Raw genomic sequence first — 22,651 nt, forward strand, 5'->3', positions numbered from 1 at the left:
ATATACACACCTATTAGTTCAGATTCCAATGGGAAGAAGCTTGTAATTACCAGAAATATCATCCCCCTCCTTCTTAGTTCCCTCATCTGTTACCATCTGGACAGCAGCAGTCAAAGCTGAATTCCACTCAATGCCGCCTTCATCCAGTCCCTCCTCCGAGACAGCGATTTGTGTGATGCTGCCTGCAAAGGACATCGATTGTGAAAGATTAGAATGCTAATTTGGTACAGGTATAGAAGCAGCAACCCTTGCATCCACCCCTGGTGTACATGTAAGGAATCAACTTAGACTTTATGCAGGCACTTCTTCACTCTACAAGCTTAGCCACACGTAGCACTGCACAGCCTTTGCTTCCAAATGTCTCTCAGAAAGGGTGTGCACCTTTTAGAAAATAATTACAAGTGAATACAGTATCCAGTAACTTAGGGATGTACATAGCAGTGTAAAGGCTATACAATTTGAGGTTTGATAATACACCAAGCTCTGCAAATAGCTACCCAGTTGTAAGAATGGATAGTAAAGTGAGCAAAATGTTGTGCATTAGGTTTTTAGATCAATACGTGCAATGAAATCACCCTCATTACTTTTTTTATTTAAAATGTTTCAGTTTAAATTAAACTTTTCATTTTATTTTAGCAAACATCTCACATTTAAGTTACACATTTCGATCAATTCACATTTTCATTTTTTTCCATAATCTTCTTCCAAAAATGAAAAATTATGTAGATCATTCGTTTCTCAGTCCCTGACAATATCCAGGCCCATCTCTGATCTGCGCTCATTGTTTTATGTGCGCTCTCAAAGTAGGATCGACATACATTTCTTTCTTGATCGCGAGAAGGACAGAACATCGTGAGATGATACAAATTTTCTGTTTCCACCTGATTTTTGCATATCCGACCAGAGATTTTTTTGTTTTTTTGCTGTTTAGTTCTTACTAATCTTTCTCTTGTGGGTAATATGTTCAGCCGAAATTTCACAAAAAACATTCTTATGTCTTTATCGAGGAATATATACAAGTAAGGTGGCAGTTCATTGATGGCTCTGGTTTCGGTTTTACTTGTCTGATTTTCTTTATATCGGGTAATGAATTCATTTGTATTTATCAAATCATTATACATTACTTGTTTCTTGACATATTGGGGCCTCATTTGTAGCATTTCTTCTGTTATATCTTCATTTCTTAATGCTATTGATATTTGATGTTTCCATTTTAACAACGCCCTAGCATTTATAGGATCAGATTGATTGAAACATTTCTAGAGCTGGCACTTTTTGTTCCCATGTTTATTTTTCGGTAAAGGTCAGCCCGTTCCAGGTCTCAATATAAGCGCTCATTTGCCCATCTTCAGTTAACCTTACTCGTATTTTTGTTGAAGAGTAGAGTAGCCTTATTGGTTGCAATATAGGAGGAGGGCAGTTCCACTTTTCCAATTTGTTTCATAACAATTATCGGTTCACACAGTCGAAAGCGAGGTTCAAGTCCACAAGTGCTATCCAAATCTGTTGGTTTAGGATTTTGCTTCATGTTTTACAAGGTTCAGAAGGAATAGATTGAGGTTTGTGCCGCCTGCACAGATAAAACCAGTTTGTCGGGTCGCAATCCGTTTATTTCCCGTGGCCCATTCTGTTAGTGCCCTCAATAAGATGGTAGCAAATATTTTTCTCAAAGGGTCTAATAATGCGATGGGCCTGTAATTTGTGGGACTCTCTTTGTCTCCTTGTTTAAAGATTGAAATCAGGACGGCTAGTTTCCACGTTGAGGTCATTTGGTTCAATTGATTAATCAATGTGATAATTTGTAGTATGTTCACCCATATCTCTGGAGAAGCTTTCATTTGAGCATTTGTAAGGCCGTCTGGCCCTGGTGCTCGTGAATTATGTGATTTTATCCAATTCCGGTATTTTTGTTTGGCTGTGTTAAGTGCAAGGGGCGATTCTTTAGATCTTAACATATTTAGATCTTTGCATAGTTTTTGTAGCTCCCTTTTTTTGTTGCAATCAGCGGATCGTAACTATGAATATGAGGTAATTGCTGTTTTTTACGATCTTTTTGCGGTTGGTAATGTGGTTCAAATAACCACTCAATTTATTTTCTCCAAATCTTTTTTTCCTGTTTCTTGATAAATCTGGTTTAAACCTATTACATCAACTGTCTTAAGTCTCAGTCTTGTGCCTATAGCATTCAGTTCCATGGCAGGGAGTGTAGTTTTCTCTTGGTATAGGTTTTTCTGTAGCCATGTCATTGATATCATGCAATGCTCACTATTGTTATTCACTGTGATCTCCGTTTTCATTAGTGCCTTCTCTGAAATATATATATATAGTCCAGTGCTGCTTCCGATGTACCTTGTGACCATGTCAGATTTAAATGAACTTTCACGTTCTGATAAGTTCCAGTAAGGGTAAGATTTCTTATTTTCATTTCTTTGATCCAGGATTTGGCTCTTTGGGACAGATCTTTCTTCTCTTTTTGATTTCCAGATTTATCAAAAATGTGTATGTTTAAATCTCCGCAAATTATTATGTTAATTGCTTGAAACTTATTGACAAGTTTATCAAGAGCTGTCAAAAATGTATCTAAGTGTAAGGTATCCTCAACCGCTAAGGGGTTCCAATATATGTTAAATATAACGGTCCGTGGGGACTGATTACAAAAGAGTTAATTTTGTCTTTGTAACACTATGTACTGGATCCATGGATTCAAATTTCTTGCTTCAATCAGGGTCCAAAGGGAGGTGATTTTTATCATCATAATCTGTCTTCCAGCCATCACACAACAAAAAGGATTAGTAAAGATGTTGAATCCTTCACACGTAGGAGGATGGGACAACCATGTCTCTTGTAAACAGATTATGTGAGATTGTTGTAGCTTTGGGTGTGTTTGATGGAATAAATGACCATGGCCTCTAGTGTTCCATGAGGTCAGTAAGATATGTTCATTCTGTTTTCCCACTCGTTAGGAGGATACGGATAAGCTACTTTCATTTTCTTTTGATTGAAACGTATATTCTCTTCGGATATGTCTGGATGTAGACAGGCCTTCGTTAATGTTAGCGAGAATTCTCTGTTTAGGCTGAATTTCCTAACCTAGTGAGTCCCCCCAGCAGCTTTGCTGGATTTTTGGGGTTTATTTTTTTCTCCTGCCAAGAGTGAGACTTTTACCCTCACTCTTGTGCATGATTTGAGTGTGTTTCTTTGACTCTAGATGTGTTTAATGGGCTATGGGGTCTTTTACTCCATAGAGCTTCATGTATTTTTGTGAGGTGTGTTACACAGCACCCTCAGTGCAGTAACACAGGGGTGTCATAGTGATCCCCCCCAGTATAGACACCATACCTTGGGACTGACTACTGTCTCCCAGGGCTTGTAAAGTCACCATTAACTTTACTAGTCTTGAATTCTGAACAGAACCAGTACAAACCATCATATTTTGGACGTACTGGCTGGGGCAATTCGATTGCCCGGGGTCTGTTAGTCGAGGGGGCACGTCTCCGTCCCCCCTGACTGAGTTTTGGCTGGTGGCAGTGGATACTACTTTTTATATTCAACCACGAATATTTCTCTAGGGGATTTTCCCATTGTTCGAGGCTACCATCTTTATTTATTTCATTACGATCGCCTCGAACATACCGCCGGTTTATTTATTTAATATTAATTCTCCGGTTGGTATTTTTTTGCCAAAACTCTGTTCTAAAATGGCGTTTGTGTTCTCTTCTGTGACTCCAACCCAAGTCGAGCCCTTTGTTCCAATTTTTGACGGGCTTCTCCACAGAAGCCCTCCAAAGTGGTGCCACTCTGTCTGGGGTACTTAGGAGGGGTGGAGGGGGATTTAGGCACCCTGGACTGAGCTGCCTAGGCAACTCAAGTCGCACTCCGTCCTGATTGGCCCAAGCGGTGAGCCGGCCGGCTCACCACTTAGCATGTTTGAGTGACAGCTAGGTTGAGTGAATGGGGGTTTTCTGCATAAAAGCAGGGGTTTCGGGACTGGAACTTCAGAAGTCACCACAGGACCTAAGAATCCGACGAGGGAGAAGCTGAGCCAACCTGCCACGACGACACCACCGGTGGAGACCTGCTGGACCGTCTCACCACTTTTCCCAACGACAGATGAGATCTCCTGCCGGAGAGTCTTCTTCCTTTGACTGGTGGGGATAACCAGTTTCACCGTCTTTTCGCCTTCCCGACACATCTCGTGGCCGCCTTGCCTGTGCCAAGCACCCCGGCAACCGGAATACCACGTTTTACCACGACCGCGAAATAAATGGTAATACCTTTAACCGGAAAACTCTGTGGCTGGTTTCTTCCCTGGCAGTGCAACGACCTTCATCTTTCCTCCAAGTCGAGATCGTCTCTTCCCCTGGACGACGATGAGACTTGCACCCGCTGCCAGGAACAACTGCCACCGCTGGAGGATCCTTCCCCACTTAAGGTACCGTGTCCCGCCTGGCTTCCCTTGCCACCGACTGTACGGGGCAGATTTAGCCCCCGGCTTTCAAACCTGGGTTAGCCTGGGACACCCTGGCTAAACCTTTCTGAGCCTCTCTAAACTCTTTTCGAACTCTCTGCAAGACTTTCTAAGTCTAGTGTAACTGTGTGATCTTGGGCGCATTTGTGCTCTGCTTTCTCTAAGAGTGGGCCCAGCCTATGGACTTTGGCTCACCAGTGACATTTGCTCTTCTGCCTTGCTAATAGTGTTCCTAAATCTTAGAGTGGTGTACCTGTCCATATTCTGTCTTTTTCCCTCCCTTTTTCATAAACGTATTGGAGTGCCATCTATGGTTAAGCGCTCTCCTCTGTATGGAAATAAGTGGTGTTAACTAAGACTCATCTGATAAGGAATAAGGGTTGTATATATTATAATAGTAACTGTTTAGAGTGTTTTACAATAAGAGTGCTGGAGTGTTTCAAACTGTTTTTAAATAAATAATTATATACTTTGATACCAAAGCTCTGGTCAGTGTTTGCTTGTATTATTGTGTCTGAGTGCCTATTGTGTAAACTTTGCATACTGCTAAACTCTTCTTGAGGGAAGTATGACTGCTCAGCCACAGCTACCAGGTAAATCTGGGTGGTACAGACCGCTACCAAGTGGGTTTACTGCTAACACCTGTAGTCCTAAATCTTTTGCAGTGTTCCCAAAGGGAACTGCACAGGTTTCTGCCTAACAGTTAGTATACGTTTCATCTTCCATACTATAGGACATGATTGTTAATGATGAGTCATTGTTTCTTGATGAAGCGAAATTCAAGTCTGATTTCTCAAATTCACGTCTGAATGGCGGTTGGTCATCTATTTTATACATCACTGTGTCATGTGTTGACCTCTGGTCCGTGTCCTCCTTCTTAATGCATTTGAAGCCAATACATTGTAGCTAGATGTCAGCTTTTAGGATTTGTTGCATAGTTATCCGATTCATTAATTGTATTTCAACTTTATCAAGATTCTCATCATCTAGAAATTTGACCAGATTTATATCCTTCGTACTAATGTGCCTCAATTCTGGAATGGCATGAATTACACGTAAACTGTTTGTACGATTTAAGATGACCGCAGGCTTTGTTGGTCGTAGGTGTCATTGTAATTACATATTTCTCTTGTTGTTTTAATGGATCGACAAATGTAGGGGTTTTCAGCAATGGGTATGTAAAGCTCCTCTCATAAGTCGGCGGACGCAGACCATGTTGCAGCGATTGATTTGTATGTTCTCTTATGGGTTTCTGGTCATCGGTTCTTAGTTTTTTTTTTCTCCATTTGGTTTTGACTTTTCCGTGCTATTATCGCTTTCCAGTTCTTCATCCGATATATCAATACAAGTGAGGTCTATTTGATGATTGACAATCGGATTGAGGTTTGGATATTGGTCTAGAAGAATCATGTCTTTGATGTTCTGATCTTAATCTATATCAGAGATATCCAAAACATTATCATCCGGATAGGTGGACAGATCTAGCAGTTCAGTTTCCTGTTTTGCCTCCTCTCGTCGTGATTCCATTCGTATCGATGGCCCTGTCTTTTTTTCTTGTATTTTTCTTTGGTTGCTGGTCTGTGTGCTTTGGTTACCTGGTTTCTGAGGATTGATTTGGGCCGTCCGTAAGCCTTCCTGTCGTTGTGGAACATTTCAATTTCTTAAGAACGCACAGGAACCCGTTCGTCGTTTCTTATTTTTACTTTCATGGATGGCCTTTCCTTTTGTATTTCATCCGCCATCAGGCTTTAAAAAATAGGTCAACAGGTAGAAGATCTGGTCTTTGAGAAGGTTGCGTCGCTGTTTCTAATTGGTTTATCTCTCCGAGAGGCATTTCCACAGGAGTTATATTTTCCAGCTGTATTCCTTTGTCTCTGAACGTTCTGCACTGGAATCTTCTGTGTGAAAGACAAATCTGTTAACTTTGCCGCTATCTTTGCCATCTCGTTCATAAGTGACATGATAGCTGAGTTTGCCTGTATTCGCTCCATTCGATCTGCATTGGCAATTTCAGCCAGTCTATTTTGCCACATGCGGCTTGTTTCAGCCTCAGTGTCCAAACGTTGTTGTATTTGGCAGATAAAGTTCTCAATATGAATCTGTTTGGTATGCATCAGAGCGATCAGGGTGGCTTGGTCTTTAATGGCATCAACATTTGTCTCATGCAATTTTAAGAACGGGATAAGTGACTGATGTTGTAATTAATACATTTTGTAGTTCCATCATTGTTGTTGGCAGACGGGCCATATTCGAGTACTCTTTCAGTTCTTCTGACGTTATGTGATCGAATGTGCCGGGCTCTGAGGTGGGTCGGTGTTCTATCTTTATTGGCTGCTGTCTGTCCTCTGTAGCCCCCTGCATTTTGTCCAGATGTGCTATTGGGTTGTCTTTCCAGGCCAAAAAAAAAAAAAGAGTTGACATCTTTCTGTTTCGGTACCGGAGTTGATGTATGGCATTGTGTTTTCATATTTATGCCTTTTTGGTTTTGATCTTGGTCAACCGATGACCTCACATGAGTTATCAGTGAGTTTAATTCCATCATATCCAGTGAGAGGCGTGCTGCTCTATATGGTTTTTGCCACTCAATTTCATGTGTATGAGAGATTTTTCCCATATTTTTGTTTTCTTGCACTTGCACCCATAATGCTCTTGCACGTAACGCTTTTGCTTTCCTTTGACTTGAGATTTCATTTATGGTAGTTTGCGTCGTGTGATTCTCACTGTTGCCTTGTTTTGGAATTCCATCACAATGTTGAAGGGGATCATCCAATCCGGTTGCCAATTCAGCACCTGGTAGAGGCGAGTGTAACTCCCCTCCTTGCTTTGTCAACGCGGCAATGTGTTGCTGCACCTCGTCAGCGGCACCAGAGGGTAGGGTCAGCTGAGTCTCCACCCTCGATGCAACATCCGGGTCATTGATCCGCGCTTCGTCGCCCGACACACTCTTCCCCACATCACAGGGGCGGATCTGCTCCCCCGTGTTCCCCAGGCCCCCAGTCTCTCCCCCAACAGAGGCCTCTGTGGTGTAGGGGGCCTCTGCAGCCAGGTGGGGTCACCGTCTCTCCCTCCCCCACCAGAACCCACCCCAAGCAGCAGCAGGCACCCGACTCCACCCCCCGCTGCCGCAGCCGGGGCCGCGGCACACCTGCCAAGGCACACAGGAGCAGAAGCGACGAGCCTCGAGGTAGGGAGGGGATCTGGGGGTCTCCAGCACTGGGAAAGGCTTATGTAATGGGGAAATGTTAGAAAGTGTCAGTTCAGAGTTATTTCTGATTCGGGGTTGCGCGATACCAGTATTTCTCAAATCATTGTTCCAGCTATTTGAGAGAGAATCAAAGACCGCAATTATTGTGTTATGGCTGCTTACCTTCTTTTCCCGCGTCGTTGAATCTACATTGCTCTTTGTTCGAGCCATGTGTTGAGACGTGGTTTTCTCTTTTATAACTGTGGCAAAAACGTGTGAAATAGGTTGTTTCTTGGTAGAGAACGTGTCTGTATTCGTACTCGGTTCAGTTTTACCTCTCAACCGAGTCCTGGGTCTGGACATATTAAACTTTCATTTCTCCACCTTCTTCTTATGGCTCATGTTGGCAAAAGAGGGGCAAAAGCTGTAGATCTATTCAGAGAGCCCACTAATGTCTTGGAGCGGCCACATTCCCCTCATTACTGTATGTTTCTCTGCAGTGAACACCTCTACTGCGTTTCTCCACATAGCTGGCCACGCTAAGCAGAGACTTTATAATGGGACTCGGCAACCAACAATAGTGGTTCGCAATTGTATACTACGAAAGAAATGCGAAGTCTTGGAGACTTAGTGGCGAAGGTAGAGAGAACATACATTACACACACACACAAGCCATGGTGGGATCAGGCAGACACTGGGCAGGGCCTCTGAATCTCAAGATGGAGGAACCCCTTTTAAAGACGACCTACAGAGTAGTGGGCCAACAACAATCCACACACATCTTAGTTAAAACAACTATGAGGGACTGTTAGAAAGTTTAAGTCCACCTCTGGTAGGATTAAAGAACATTCACTCTTGGGTGTACAGGGTTCCAATTAAAAAATGTGGCCCGAACTACCCAAAAGGTTTGGTAGCAATGGCAGAGCTGCCAGGCTTAGTCTAGGAGGGACAAGGGCTGTAGGTAAGTACAAAGCACTCAGGGCACACTTATAGTCAAGAACACACTCCCACACTGTAATATTATAAAAGTATGTTATTATAAATACTTAGGCAACCAACACAATAGTATAATCACAGGTAAGTAAACTTACTCACATTTATACATTAAGACTTAAGAATTACTCAAGATAATAGCAACTTTACATGAATACAGGTATGTAGGCAGAGTAGCAAATCAATTCTTCTAACCAACATTTAGTAACCCAAAACAGATATTGGTAAGTACTTTTAAGCAGCCTATCCCTTAAGAAGTCCAACCCTATCTGTGGATAAGAGTCTGAGTCAGAGGAGGCACTGGGGAACCAGGGCCCCTGAATGGCAAAACAAAAGAAGGCAGGTGCTGCCAAAGTTGTCAAAAACAGCTGGTTTCTTCTGTGTTGCAGTTAAGTAAAATGTTTAGTAAAAAGGTGGTTCAGGGAGGTCCGGTAGAACCTCCAAAGGACTTTAGACCAAAGGACCTCGGGGAACACAGTTGGGTTGTCCAGCCCAATGTCTCTCAGAAAGCTCAGGATGAGTCTGATTCAACTCAGCAAGCACCCATGTAAGTACCTAGATGTAGGACAGTACCTTTTCTTGAAGAAAGAAGACGTTTCCACCAGTGGGTCCCCAGATGATTCGGATTCTTGGCCTGGAGGCAGATGAAGGAACTTTTGGCAGGAGCAGACTGTCAGCTTCTTTGGACGGGACGCCCAGCAGATCTTCAACATACTGGCTAGCTAGGACTCGATGCAGGCTTTGGTTCAGTGGCGGTTGGTGCACAGCAGACTTCTCTCCGTTTCTTGGTCCCTCACTTGGAAGGGAAGAGGTCTCAGAGCGGGAAAGAGTCACTGCAGGTCCAGCAGGATGCCCACAGAGTTCCAAACTAAACTTTGCTTCAGGAGACAATGCACAGCAGATTGGGTCCAGGTCCCAGGGTATTGGGGAATTACAGCTGTTCAAGGGACAGCTCAAAATGCAGCTTGTCTCAATACTATTTGGTCCCACCAGTCCAGGGGAGCAAGTCGTCCGGTCTGGATCTTCCCTGTCCATCAGAAGAGGAGGAGGAGGATGGAGCAGCAACGGTCCCTCGGCAATCCTTGGCAGTCACTGACGGTTGCTTCAGACGTCCTTCCTCGGATTCTTCATTCCACGTGTCGACTCTTGCTAGAAAGCTACAGGAGAAGTTGAAAAAGGGATACATTGTGTCCCCTTAGCACTCCACATAAGGTGGTGTGTGTAGATTGCACACAAAAAAATATATATATCCGTAGGATGAAAAGTATCCCCTAGTCCTTGGAAACAGTTTTCACAAGGAAAATAAAAAGGGCAGCTCAAAGAGCTCCCAGCAACACTGCACATAAAGTGCTGTTTGTTGCAATAATAAATTGCAGATGCCTTAAAAAGTAGAACACATCTCCAAAAAGAAACAACCAAAAGGGTTGAAAAAGGTTCACAGAGATAAAGTAAAAGACTGAGTGAGTGTGAAAAGGGGTCCCATTCACTTAGGATAACTGATAAAAGCGCCGGGGAATCAAATTCTACCTAACAGGGATCAGTAGCTATCCACCAATTAAATGACAGTCAAGTGTCCCCCATTGTACTTCCAATTACCCAATACAGGAGAACATAAAAAGGAGCAGCGCCAGTTCAAGAGGGTTTGAAGAGAGCTGGTTTGTGAAGGATTTTCAGAACCTACTCAGGCGAGGGGCTGCGAGAAGCCAACATGAAGGTGCAACAAGTTTCAAACAAACTTCTACTCTTCCATTGAGAGTTTGGTCAAAGATGAGCAATTGGGCTTAGTCTCGGGAGGATGTAGGCTTGGTGTGAAGTACAGTTAACAAGAGAAAAGTCTGTTAAGGAACAGGGATCCATACATTACAAACATAAAATATTTATTAGACAATTAAAAAGTAGATTCAAAACTTTACAGGTATGTAAAAGCCTTATAAAATATACACACCACAGTTTGGTAGCTCCAATTGGGTTATCTACTAGTTTAGAATGCAATACAGTTAAATCAGAGAAATGCAAACAGTAAATAGCCAAAGTAAGGGTAAATAGGATGGTTAATAGAAACAGCACAAAGATTAAAATGCCTAGAATATCTTAATACAATGCTTAGGAGGTCCATCTCTACCCTTGTCTGTTACAGGAAGATTAACTTATTTAACTTAACTTTCTTAGAGAAAGGTTACTGTAGCACAATCCCAGTTATTCCTCCAGCTATGCAAGGGGAAGACTACCAGACCGGTCACTCTAGCTGACAGAGGTCTAGAGGCTTTTGACCTGGTAAGCTTGCTACTTTTCAATTAAAGTATTTACACCCAATCCAAATCAATGGGGGAAGGTACGTGTTAAAAGATATAAGGTATTGTAACCCCAGGACTCAAACATCCAACACCACAGATACAAAGGGACAGGAAATTGGTTGAGCAAAAAGGCCGACAGTCGGCTTGGCTGTAGGAGATTTACAGGCAGTCAGGTTTGTGGCTTCCAGCAATGGTTAGGGCAGGTCAAACTCGGACAGACACCAGGACAGGGTGAAGCCGGCTCAAATTTGGTCCGAGCAGCAAGGGAAGTCCCCCCCAGGAGCAGTAGATGGGAGTGGCTATGGTGTTGAAGCAGAACATAATGGGCAGCCCTCGGGAGTAGAGAGGTTAGACGGTGGGTTCCAGCAGGCCCTTCCACACAGTTAAACTGCAGCAGCATTTGGCGAGGAACAAGCACAGTTCTGAAGATGCCAGCAAAGTTTCCAGAAGTGAAGCAAGAAGGGGCTATTGTGCAAAGCTTCAGTCCAGATCCAATGAAATGCAGCACCGGGAATGACACTGACCTTGGAACAGCAATGGCTGCAGAGCAAGGAAAGTGACTAGTTTGTACCACCAGTCCAGAGCACAAAGGCACACAGTTCAGGCCGTGCCAGTAGATTTGACAGAGGTCTGAAAGGCATTGGTTTGCGTGGCTAATGATGATGATCACAGCAGCAGTCCGCCAGCGGGTTTCCAGCAGTACTTTGACTTTAGATGCTTCGATCTTGTGCTAGACTACATTGAATGACCCCAGGCCCTCTCCTTTTATCGTGGTTTTGGGCTGCACTTGTCCATCGATGGACGGGACCCGCAAAATTCAAACGGGTGGAAACTGCCCAATCAGCGACTGTCTGCCACCTCCCATTCTGCTCAGCAGCAGGACAAACCCTGGCTGATGCATGGATGTGCATCAGACAATTACAAAACTCACTTTTAGCCAGTTCCCATATACTCAAAGCACTGACCAGAATTCCAGAAATAAACTACCACAAAGTGCATGCCCTTATGTGGCAACTGCAGCCCTGAAAAGGAATAAAGTTGGCCAACAAAGAAGATGGCACAAAGACAGGTATTGTGTCACGAGGGACTGCCACTTTGAAATGGTACTCAAAAAGGCATTCTGTGGGATGTCGCTAAAAGAAATCTAAAGAGACAGAATGCCGCTAAAAGAAATCTAAAGAGACAATGTGTCCCTAAAGCACGTAAATGAAGATGGCTTGTAACCAGAGGTGTGCAACTTTTGGTTGTCCTGATGATTTGGACTAGAGCTTCCATGGTTATGCTTACTAGGGATCAAGGGAGTTGTCCAAACCATCTGGAGAGCCAGACCACAAAGGGGGCTGTAAGGGAGGCACACACCATGCACTGGTAGCCAGTGACAAACCAGTGCAACCCAAACAAAACCGGAGAAGCAGATAAATGATGCAAACAACAGCCTCACTCACCCCAAATATCAATCAGGATCCAGAAAGATATGTTGGGGGACTCTACTGAAGTCAGTAGAAGAAAGCAACAAAAATAAAAACATTCTTAAAAGATGTCATAGGATAGGAGGTGCATGAGGAAAGCAGGGAGAGGAAGGCAAAGGAGAAGGTCGGGATCATAGGGAGAATAGGAGAGGTCAGGGAGAGACGAGGAAGGAGTAGTGTCAGACCGAGAGCAGGTGGAAGAAGCAGCAAAGAGAAAAAGCAGGTGATCATTAAAAGGAGGGGACTGGTCAGAGTTGGAGAAATATAGAATGGTGGAGGCAGTGGACAAAGTGGTCCAGAATATTAAATACAGGATTGGCCAAATTACAGAGCTACAAGAGGTGCTAGCAGGTAGCAAGTCAAGTGAATTAAAGCTTGAGGAGAATCAGGGGGCAAGCGCTAAAGAGTTGGGGAGCCTTGTTAGTCTTAGCCCAGATGCTGACAAGGTCATGAGACCCTAAGGGAGAGGCTTGTCGAATGCCATACTTTGAAAATCAACGGGAAGAGTGGGGGAAAGAAATCAATAGCCATCCGTTAGATACATGACCATCATTTGCAAGTAACATTTACAGGTGGATCTCAGGACTATTGGGGGGTGGGGGAGGCACAAAATAACAGTGATTAGGTACAATTTGTTCAGAGACACCTCTGAATGCAATCTGATATAGAACATAGATTAAGGATGTACCAACCCCTTCACATACTGTGTTTCCCCAAGGACCTTCCTCACGGTTTTGAGATATCATTCGATGTTATAGGCTTTACTCGCATTGCAGCGTTTGGTATAATAAACCAAGATTATACTGTGCTGACTCATCTGTTCATCGTTCGGGCCTGTGCCAGTTGTCAGTGTGTAACAAAATATAAATTATTATTTTAACAAATTTTCAAACAAAGGCTTTAACCAAAATCATGGCTAACCTTGTGTCCGAGTTTCATTTCTGACTCTTCGTAATATTGACTTATCAAAAGACAAGATGGGAGTAGTAGGTTTATGGCTGCATTTGGTTGTTGAATTAGGAGCTGCAGTTAGGCAATAGGAATGTTGAGATCCTTCCTTGAAGGTTTTTAGGGGTTTAACAATTTCCAGTGACCTATCATTTACGATTATTTTAACACCACCTCCACTCTTCTGAAGGTACTCCTAGAAGGTCACTGGAAATTGTTAAACCCCTAAAAACCTTTAAGGAAGGATCTCAACATTCCTATTGCCTAAGTGCAGCTCCTAATTCAACAACCAAATGCAGCCATAAACCTACTACTCCCATCTTGTCTTTTGATAAGTCAATACGACGAGGCGTCAGAAATGAAACTCAGACACAAAGTTAGCCATGATTTTGGTTAAAGACTGTTTGAAAATAAAAGTGGTTGGGAAAATGCCTCTCACCCAAAGTCACATGCCCAAACTTTTATTTTGACCCTCACACCACAACTAAACTAAGGTAAAACGGGAATGCCTTTAGCCTTGGGTGGGTTTAAAAAAGTCTTCATGAAAGAAGAAGAAATAGCTCTAACACAAACATTCTTAAAGAATAATCTCCTGAAAAGAGTGGTAGAGCTGTACATAGCCCCCCTGAGATGCTGCACACAGCGAAGTGACTAAGCACAATATTCCGGCAACAAGCGTGATGGACATCAGAACAAATAAGTCTGTAAATAGCACGCACCAGGAAGAACTGGAGTAACAGGCAAGCTGAGGTGCAGGTGGCGGCACAGCATAAGACACTAAATGCGACCATAGTAAGGGGAGTGTACAGCCGCAGATAAAGCGCCAAGACATGGCCTGGGACAACAATCATTGGGAGCATTAAAACCCATAACACCGGACGGAAGCACATGATAAGTCAGAGTAGCCAGACCCTGGCGAGGAAGGGTCCTGGGGCACGAACAGGGCAGAGCAATGTCTGTAAGGGGTGGAAAAGTCAAAAGCAAGCAGCCCATGATAGACATCTTTGCCAAGTCACAACAATCTCCCACCACCCCGGCGCAAGGTACGGCAACTGTACCGACAGAGGTGGCCACCCCACAGGAGGACAGCGCAATCTTGACAGCCATAACAGAACTGAAAACCTCATGGGGATAACGATGGCAGACCTGAGAACTGCACTGGAAAACAAAATAGATGCAGTGGGAATTAAGGTTAACCTGTTGAGACAGGATGTGAGAGCCATGGCGGAATGAACGAGCGACCTAGAAAGTGCAGTGAAAATTAACACGGACACTAGCACGAACAATGCCAAGGAAGTCCACATATTGAAGCAACAAGTGGCTAATTTGGTGAACCCAGCAGAAGAGGCCGAAGGACACGCGAGACGCAACAACATACAAGTGGTCGGTCTCCCGGAGGGGGGAGGAAGGGCAAGACCCCACAAATTATGTGGAGAACATGATATTGCAGGAGATGGGAGCAAGCAAGCTCTCCCAAGGGTTTGCAATTGAGCGCGCACAGTGGGCTCTGATTAGGAGACCGCAACTGGAGCCCCTCCCAGAGCAATCATAGCAAAAACCTTGAACTACAGAGACAGAGAAGATATTGGAATTGTTCCGGAAAGGAGGGACGATAAAAAAGGGATCTGCGACCATCACTGCATAGCCCGACTACAGCATGCAGGTGCAAAGACAGAGGTATAGCTATCTGGCGATCAAGAGGAGACTACGCACAGCTGGATACAAATACATGCTCCTGTATCCAGCAAAGCTCAAAATTTTCCACAAAGGCAGAGCGCACTTTTTTGATACCCCGGGGGAGGTGGCGACATGGCTGGGTGTAAATGGCTGTCCGGAACGAGATGAGGAGCAAGGCCAGCAAGAACACGATAAGTGATTGTAATGCCATGCATGATGGTAGGGGGGAGGAGGGAGCCAGGAAAGTGGCAACAGAACTGGTAAATAGAATAGTGTCGGGAGATGTTAAACAAGTGACATTTGGACATGTTGGACTAGATTATAAACCGCAAAATGCAAGACGGGCAGCGATGAGGGCGCTTAGACTGATATATAAAGTTGGAGCTATTAGTTAGAGAATGCCTACCCTCGAGTAATAGAATAGTTGGATCGCCGCTAGGGCGATATTTCCCTGCTGAGCCGTGAATACGGCATGTGCTGGAAAAGGGCTAGATGCGGGGGTGCCTGAGATCCAGGGATGGAGCTGGGCATCAGTTGAGGGAGGGCAGGGGTGGGAGGGGATTGCAGTGGAAGTTGGGGGAGGGGGGAGGGACGGGGTTGGGGATGTTGAGGTGTTTGAAGTTGGGGAGAGGTTGGGGGGGAGTTGGAGAAACAGTTGGGGTACTGGCCTACACCCCGGAAAGACGAGATGTGGACAGGATTTGTGGAGGGAAGAGTGGGAACCTAATACGTCATGGCGGACCTTAAAGTAGTCACCTGGAATGTCAGGGGGGTCAATAGCTATTTAAAAAGAAATAAGGTTATGATGTAGCTGTGTAGGCAGAAAATAGACCTAGCCTTGCTACAAGAAACTCACCTAACAAGAAAAGCTCGAGGTGGTCCGCAGGAAGTGGAGGGGAACCGTTGTGGGCACGGTATATTCAGCCTACGCTAGAGGGGTGATTACCTGGGTGGCACCGCATGTCCCGTTTCAGTTACTGCACTCTACAGTCGAGACAGACGGGAGGATGGTAGTGCTAAGGGGGTTGCTGGAAAGCAAGGAAATATTTATTATAAACACATATGCCCCGAATCAGGATTCGGTGGCATACTTTAGACCTCTATATAGCAAACTCAGCGTGAACCTTGGGGGGGCGGTGATCTGAGGAGACGACTTCAATTGTACACTAGACCCAAAAATGGATAGACCAGATGCCAAAATAGAGAGACCTACCCCAGCTGCCTGGGCGCAGCAGTCTCTGTTAACGGACTTCGGGTTAGAGGATGCATGGAGGTTACACCATCTACAAGACAGACAGTACTCACACTATGCAGCCCCCTAGAACTTACATAATAGACTGGACTATGTTTGTCACACATGAACTAATGACAGAAATAGTGCAGGCAGATTACAAAGAGAGGGTCCTTTCAGACCATTCGCCGCTGATACTGGTGTAGCAATACCGACCCCTGAGAGCTAAAATACCGACATGGCGCCTCCGAGCAGAAGCGTTGAAAGACATTATTTTTAGGGAGGACATGAGAGAGGAAATAATAAACTACTTTGAGATCAATACTGGCAGTGTGGAGACAGCGGGTATGCTCGGGGAAGCCTTTAAAGTAGTAGTGAGAGGGATAGCTATAGCCAAGTCCAAGGGACTACAAGGAGGGATTTTGGTCGAACTGCAGGAAGCAGAAAAAGAGCTAGAAGTAGCATTAGAAAGGGGAGGCAACACTAGGGACAGCACGGAAACAATACTTAACCTGCAACAGAAATGCGCCGGATATTGGGAAAGGTTGTGTAACCTCAACTATAAAAAATACATAGAGAGGCAGCATACAGGGGGAGACAAGCCAGGGAGAGTCCTAGCATGGCTATATAAAATCGAGACTCCCAGACCTACAATCAGGACGATAGCGAGAGAAGAGGGGAGCATAGTAGACACTCAAGAAGGAGTTAATCAGGATTTTCTAGATTATTATCGAATCCTGTACGGAGATGCAGAGGGAAGCGACAATAAGGAGATAAGAGAAACACTGGGTTACCGCAGATTAGAAGAGCGAGAGGAGCTAGACGCACCGATCACACTGGAGGAATTGGAAGAAGTAGTAAGGCAGCTACCCACTAGTAAGACTCCAGGGTCTGATGAGCTCCCCAGCGAATTTTAGAAGATGTACAAAAATGAGGTACTCCCCCCCCCCCCCCCTCCCCCCCCCCCTGCTCTTAGAGATGCTCAATGAGGCATATGAAGTTGGGAAACTACCAGAGTCCCTAAGAGAGGCTCTTATCATACCACTCCCCAAGCCCAATAAGCCTGGTTGTGAGTGCGGTTCCTACAGACCCCTGTCAATGTTGAACCAGGACGGTAAAATATTGACGGCTGTCCTGGCAAACAGAATGAGAAGAGTCATTAATAAATGAATACACCCTGACCAGACAGGCTATGTCCCCAACAGGAACATATCCAACAATCTTAGACGACTCCACCGAGTCATTGAACATGCAAACGGGGATGCGAGTGAGATGGCAATTTCATTGGATGCAATAAAGGCCTTTGACTCGGTCAAATGGCCATGGTTGATTGCAGCCCTGACTAATTATGGAATAGGACCAGGGTACCTTAGATGGGCCAAACTATTATATAGCGAGCCGCTAGCCAGAGTTAAGACAGGAGCGTTGATATAAGAGAGGTGGCAACTTGGTAGAGGCACTAGGCAGGGATGCCTGTGGTCCCCCATGTTGTACATCTTGGCCCTAGAGCCCCTGACGATATACCTGAAGCAGCAGTATGACATAATAGGTATTACCATAAAGGGGGAACCGCATCTAATTTCTTTGTACGCACATGACATGTTGCTGTATTTATGCTACCCTGAAGAAAACCTCCACTATGTCCTGGAAGTGATGGAGCAATTTGCAAGGTTCTCAGGCATAGCTGTGAACCCCAAAAAATCTTGTACATTTCCACTGGGCAGGTACAAAGGGATCCCCTTAGAGCAGCTGCAGATACCATGGGAGATCAGCAATTTTTGATATCTTGGGATAGACATATACCACACGGTGGAAGCAGAGCATCAATGCAACACTGAGAAAGCCATCAAGAATAGTGAAAACAGTATGACGTTCTGAGCGAAGCTCCCCTTGGCAATGATGGGACGGGGTGGGGGGCAATGCTGAAAATGGTGGTCCTACCAAGACTATTGTACTATTTTGGGCACATCCCATACTTGATACCTAGACTATGTTTTGTCAGAATAAACCGCATATGTAGGGAATTCCGCTGGCATGGGGCAAGGAACAGAGTGGCCCTTTGGAAACCACAAAACCCACATGAGAAAGGGGGGCATAAAATTACCAAACTATGAGATTTATTATGTAGCAAGTCAACTACAATACGTAGCTAAATGGCTCTCTGAAGAGCCGACTTCGGAATCCAGGCTGTTCCGCTTGGACTGTGCCCCTTTCTTCCTAAAACAAACGATGTGGCTGCCCAGATCGGATTTGGAAGGACGTCCAAAGATGATGATACTTGGGTGGGAAATATGGCGTAGAGCCTGTCAGACAATGGGGAACCCATTACCGTATTCCCCGCAGGTCCCACTGATCGCTCTGGCGGGGAAAGATAAGCAATTAAGACTGACGATTAGAAAGCAATGGGAACCGGCGGGGATAGCAACAATGGGCGACATGTGGCAAGAGGTAAGTATAAGGGACTTTGAGGGGCTGGTAGAGGAAGCGGGGCTACACACAGGGCAGTATATCACATACCATAGGGTGGTGCAGCGAATTAAAGAGACTTGGTCCAAAGTAGTGCTAGCGGATGAACCGGACGCCACTATAGACATAATATATGACATAGCAGAGGGGAGGCCACTATAGACATAATATATGACATAGCAGAGGGGGGGGGGGGACGACGAAATATCCAGAATATATGAGCTGATGATGGCCAAAGTGGGGAAGGAAGTGGCACAGCTTAGACAGGACTGGGAAGAGGAAGTGGGTACCCCAATGAGTGACGGGATGTGGGAGCGGGCACAAGGATATCACAAGAAAATGTCAAGAAATGCCAGATTACAGCAGATACAGTTATATATAACCCACAGAGCGTATATGACCCCCCCCAAAGGATTGCCAAATTCAAAAATGCAGTACGACAGTCATGCCCCAAATGTCATGTATGACGGAGCAAGTGACCAAGATCCACCAGAAAACATTGAAATGGAATCCCTACCGCAAGATGGAGAAACAAAATATGAGGGAAAGTAGGCTCAGGATGGGGGGAGGAAATGGGCGAAACAGTGGGCACGGATACAGTGATGTATATTCAAATGTTATTATGTGCACTGTAAGTTTGGTTTATGTTGTTGGTTGAAATAAAATCAAAAATTGTTTTAAAAAAAACATTCTTAAAGAATAAAGTTCCTTTCTCCAGAGGGCGGTTCCCTTCCCCTGGATTCCTCTTTGTTCTCTGATGTTTCAGACACAACAGTTTGCTGTGCCTTTCCTGGCCCACAAGAATATTGGCATACAAACTTGTCCGACTTTGCAATTTTGTCTCTTTCAGAACACCTGGTATGCTTTTCTGCCAGGGGTTTGCTACTTCTCTTATGGTTAACACAATCTCTTTTCAAGTCCTGACGTTTCCTCTCAGTGTCGCTTTATTTCACACACTTGTGATTACCTGGTATACACTCCTGCCAGGGCTTCTTGTATTCACACACTTGTAATTACCTGGTATACACTCCTGCCTGGGAACCTTGTATTCACACACGTGCAATTGCCTGGTTTACTTTTCTGCGAGGGCTTCTTGTATTCAGAAGTGCAATTGCCTGGTATACTCTCCTGCCAGGACTTCTGTTCATACAGGGTCTCTGCCCTTTTCCCAAAGTTGTACAGGTACTTTGTCATTTTTTTTCCCCCCGGATACATTATCCGGTACGTGTATCCCCTATACTTGCACAATACAATTTTGTCTGCTTGTAAGGGTTTTGCCCTTTCAACATTAAGTTCATTCCCTCTTGGTTGCTTGTGGTTTAATTAACTTGCATTCGGCGTGGTTGCCCCGCTGTCTCTGGGTGGACTCACCGGCTCTTGATGGCGTTCCTGGATTCTTCCACCGTCAACCAGAGAAGCGTTTCCGTCTGCTTCCTTCTCACGACCACTTCTTCTTGGTTTCTTCCTTTCTCGTAGCTTCCACTTGACCCATCTGATTCGTTCCAGGTTCCTATAAGTGAAGCGCTGCTCTGTCACCTGCAAAATGCCCAGGTGTCTCTCACCAGCTCCTAGCATTCCTGCAGCGTGTCCTACTCAAGCAGCAGCCTCCTCCTTTGCTCCACCATGCCAGCAAATGCCTTTTTAGTTTCTTCAACCTCACGGAGAGACGCAGCTCTCTCCCGCCAGCAGCAGACATCGATTCCCTGCTTCAATAGCATTTTAAACTTCCCGGGCACAGGTGCATGCAAGCAACACGAGAATGCTTGCTGGGCTTGTGGCCTCCTTCATTCTGCATTGCTCGATTCCTCTTACCCGTCCCAGTATTTTGGCCATTCTGGGAAAGAAGGTCAAGTTTTGAAAGTTGATTCAGAAAACTTGAATACACATTTCCAGTGGTCTTAAATGGTGAATGAGTCCTGGATGAATGATATATAAAACTGGAAAGGGCGATTTCCCAATGTGTAACAATAGGCCATGAGGGTATACGATATGTGAGGGTTATTATTAGTTAAGATTTTCATAAATGTGAGAAATCTTTGTGGCCCTTGTCAACCCCCGAACATTTTGTTTGGACATGGTCATTATTTTACCTTGTCCCTAAGTGAGTGGGAATCTTTTTCCCCTCTCTCCTAGTCTTTTTATGGGTGACCTTTTTATGTCTCTCCATAGTGCGTGATTGGAGTTATTGTTTCCTATAACTTTGAACTGACTTTAAAGTATGATATAAGTCATTCATAACGAGACTAAACACAAATGTTGTTAGACGCGACAAGACAAGGGAGGGAAGACAGAGGGAGGACAGAAACAATCCTACTAGGCCTTATGTCATTCAGATTGTGTAGGTGCAATATGCAAAGTGCCAGGGAGAGGGAAGGGAGTAAGTGCAGCCAGGGCAGCGCGACTCTGGTTAAGTGCAAGGAGGCTGGGGACTGTGGGGATTCCAGTTACAGCCCCTAAGTGTAGGGTATGCTCTGAGGCCTAGCAGGGGCTACTGGTCGTGGAGGAGCCTGGTACAGGTGAGACCATGCGGTAGCCAGGCAACCAGTCAGCGCAGACAGGTAGGTTCGCAGGAGAGAAAGAGAAAGCAGCAACGAAAAGGAAGGTCTTCAACTGCTTCCAGAACTTCAGGTGTTCCGGCTCAAGTTTGAGAGGGGCAGGGAGGCCATTCCAGAGGGAGGCACCAGCAGAGGAGAGATCTATCCCCACTCTCAGCCTGGAGAAGCGCCTGACCCTCAGAGAGTTGGAGGTGGCTGAGCGAAGGGCTTGGAGGTGGCTGAGCGAAGGGCTCGATAAGGAAGGTGTCTAGGAAGAGTGAGTTGGATGTAGTCTTGGCCCTGGCCCCAGAAAGCCCTGTGGACCATGCAGAGGGTCTTGAACTTGATCCTTGCAGCCACCGGGAGCCAGTAGAGATATTTCAGGGCTGGAGAGATCCAGTACCTGGGCTTGAGGCCAAGGACAAGTCTTGCAGCCCTGTTTTGGATTAGTTGCAGAGGGCAGAGAGTAGAGGAAGGCAGAGTGAGAAAGAGGCTGTTGCAGTAGTCCAGTCTAGAGAAAACCAGGATTCTGGGGGAAAGTGAGAAAAGGAAGATTATCTCTGAGGAGGTTTAGCTGGTAGTGGGCCTTCTTGGCAAGGTCTGGGATGCAAGGAGAGAAAGAGTGGAGTCGAAGATGACACCAATCCTCATAGGAAGGCGAAGGAAGAGGGACCAGTGTACGAACGCGATACAAATAAAATATATCAAGGAAGCAGGAGCAGGGGTCCCAATGAGCAGGATCTCAGTCTTACTGGCATTAAGGCAGAGATGGTTGGAGGCGCACCTCTCCTGAATTATGGATAGACAGCCAGGAATGAGCGAGAGAGGAACCTGAAGGAGAGCAGAGTGTCATCTGGGAAACACTGAAAGTTGGAGGAGAAGGTAGGACAAAGGGGCCAAGTAGACATTGAAGAGGCAGGGTGACAGGTTAGAGCTCTGGGGTAAACCACATGTGGGGAGAGGTGGTGGAGAGAAAGGACCCAAGTTGGACCTGGGAGGGTCAGTCCAGGAGGAAGGAGGTCAACTACGCCCGGGCCTGATCCGTGATGCCCAGGTTCTCATGGAGACGATTGAGCAGGATGGCATGATTGACCGTGTCAAAAGCAGAGGAAAGATCAAGAAGGAGGAGGACAGAAGGAAGGCTAGAATCGAGATTAGTGAGCAGATCTTCACGGGTGATCAGGAGAGCAGTTTCCATGCATCTGGCTGCTCTGTTCTTGGAGATAACCAACCATTCAGTGTGGAGAGTAAGCTGGGAGATGACCAATTTTTCCAGGAGTTTGCCCAGGAAAGGAGTGAAAGAGGTGGACAGGAAGGATCGGCAGAAGGCTTTTTCAAGAGGGCATGCACAAGGGAGTATTTGAGGGGAGATGGGAAGTTCCAGTGG

At 45.3% G+C, this 22,651-nt stretch overlaps 1 protein-coding gene across 3 annotated transcripts in view; it reads right to left on the reverse strand.

Annotated features, from left to right (window-relative positions):
- The window catches only part of GMEB1 (glucocorticoid modulatory element binding protein 1), a 921,206-nt gene that overhangs the window by 204,656 nt on the left and 693,899 nt on the right, over positions 1–22,651 (reverse strand). For all 3 annotated transcript variants that reach the window (XM_069622968.1, XM_069622967.1, XM_069622966.1), the window contains exon 7: positions 51–182. In XM_069622968.1, coding sequence (XP_069479069.1) covers positions 51–182 — 132 coding nt within the window. The remainder of the gene's footprint in view (positions 1–50; positions 183–22,651) is intronic.

This window comes from Ambystoma mexicanum, chromosome 11 (assembly GCF_040938575.1).
Source record: "Ambystoma mexicanum isolate Mex_15411 chromosome 11, UKY_AmexF1_1, whole genome shotgun sequence".
NCBI classification, from domain to species: Eukaryota; Metazoa; Chordata; class Amphibia; order Caudata; family Ambystomatidae; genus Ambystoma; species Ambystoma mexicanum.